We start from the raw sequence: 1,885 nt of genomic DNA, 5'->3' as shown, positions 1-1,885 counted from the left end.
GTACATCCCGGACGTACATTAGACCTGGGTTATAATAGGCTTAGCAATTTTGATATGGAAATGTTAGAACATTTCCCGGTTATGATATCCCTAATATTACTTCACAACCATATACAGAGGGTTAGTGTAAGCGGAACAGGTTTATATGTGGAATCAACTCTTATACATAATATAACATGTGATTTAAGGGGAAATCCCCTTCAACTGTTAACTTCGCAGTCGTCGGTGAGGTCAGAAAATCTGATATTTTCTGTTGATAAATTTTCGGCTTGTTGTTTCATCGGCGATAATGCTGCTACCTGTCGTCCGACATATGCACGCCCTGCATACCTGACATGTAAACGAATGCTACAACATGGATTTCTCCGAGTTATAATGTGGATTGTTGGTTTAGCTGCTGTTGTCTTTAATACCGCTGTCATCGGTTGTCGATTAGTTATGGACCTGGGAAGTAAGGTACAGAATGTGCTAATATACAATCTGGCATTGTCCGATATGGTAATGGGAATGGATTTGCTGATTTTGACTTCTGTTGATTTGTATTACGGTGATTATTTTCCAAGTTTTTCTGAAAGCTGGATTAAAGGACCACTTTGCAAAATAGTGGCTGCCTTGTCAACATTGTCGAGTGAAGCATCTGTGCTATTGGTGCTAGTCATAGGGCTGGATCGGTTTCTTGGAGTTACGTACCCTTTAGGTGTCCACAGAGGACTAGGAAGCACACGAATGAGAATCTTGGAGTCAATTAGTTGGATGGTTTCGGTTATAATAGGTGTCGCTCCTGTTGTCATAGATTCATACTTTCCTGGATTTTACGAGATATCTGAAGTATGTGTAGGATTACCAATAGTTAAAAAAGTAATAACATCAGAAGAGGTGAAGATTACTCGTAGTAACACAAGATATAAATTGTTTTGGCTTCTAACTCGAAGTGAATTTGTTGAACATAATGGCACGTCAAGCATACAAGACGATATATATCGCGTTGATTACGGAGTATATGCAGACGATATTTCCAGTCGCATTGCCCATGTCTCCGGTCACAAAGTAGCAAGCTACCTGTCTATTATTGTCTACATTGGAATCAACCTTATCTGCTTTGCTACTATAGCTGTATTCTACATCAAAATATTTCAGACAGCTCGCAGTTCTTCAAAAAAGGTTCAGAGTACGTCAGAAAAGAAAGAACTGCGGATGGCCTTTAGAATGTCATCTATAGTCCTCACGGATTTCGCTTGCTGGGTACCATTAGCCTTGGTATGTTTGTTCGTGCAATGTGGTACATTTACAGTTGGACCAGAGATGTATGCGTGGACGGTGGGTTTAATACTACCCATAAATTCTGCGATCAATCCGTTTTTGTACACTCTTGCCGTTGCTATGATATAGCAAGTCATATCGAATAAATCACAACGAAGTTTCCCAATTTCACCATTACCTATTAATAAATTCAATCATACTTTGATAATCATAAAAACACAAGTTTCGCAACCCTCTGCAACAGGCACCCAAGGTGGTGATCACCTAGCTCTCGCAAACCAACGGAATTTACCATAGGCTTACACTGGAAGTAGACAAATCGGGAATTTAGAGTCATCCACATGGTTCTAGCCTCTAGCCTCTAAACAAAAGCTAAAGTTTTCATCTCAGTCAGCAGAGGCCTAAAAAGGCAATTCCTGTGTTTGTAGTAACATATTATCATTTCCTTTGCGTATCAAAAGTTATTCAGCAAATGCAAAATGCAAACAAACGAATGAATACAAAGAGGATTACAAACCCCAGGACAAATTCAATCTGATAATGTTGTCCATATCATGCAGCGTGATAGGCATTAGCAAAATACAATAGAATATAATAACACACCAGGATTACTGAGCAGGATTGA

The 1,885-nt window shown here is 39.3% G+C and overlaps 1 protein-coding gene across 1 annotated transcript; it reads left to right on the top strand.

Annotated features, from left to right (window-relative positions):
- The first annotated feature begins 375 nt into the window (after nt 1-375).
- LOC140143632 (G-protein coupled receptor GRL101-like) lies at nt 376-1,389 on the top strand. Its single transcript, XM_072165451.1, has one exon. The coding sequence runs from the start codon at nt 376-378 to the stop codon at nt 1,387-1,389; it is 1,014 nt and encodes a 337-aa protein (XP_072021552.1).
- The last annotated feature ends 496 nt before the right edge of the window (nt 1,390-1,885 follow it).

The sequence above is a fragment of the Amphiura filiformis genome, chromosome 2 (assembly GCF_039555335.1).
Source record: "Amphiura filiformis chromosome 2, Afil_fr2py, whole genome shotgun sequence".
In the NCBI taxonomy this organism is placed as follows: domain Eukaryota; kingdom Metazoa; phylum Echinodermata; class Ophiuroidea; order Amphilepidida; family Amphiuridae; genus Amphiura; species Amphiura filiformis.
This window is presented reverse-complemented; position numbering and strand designations above follow the sequence as displayed.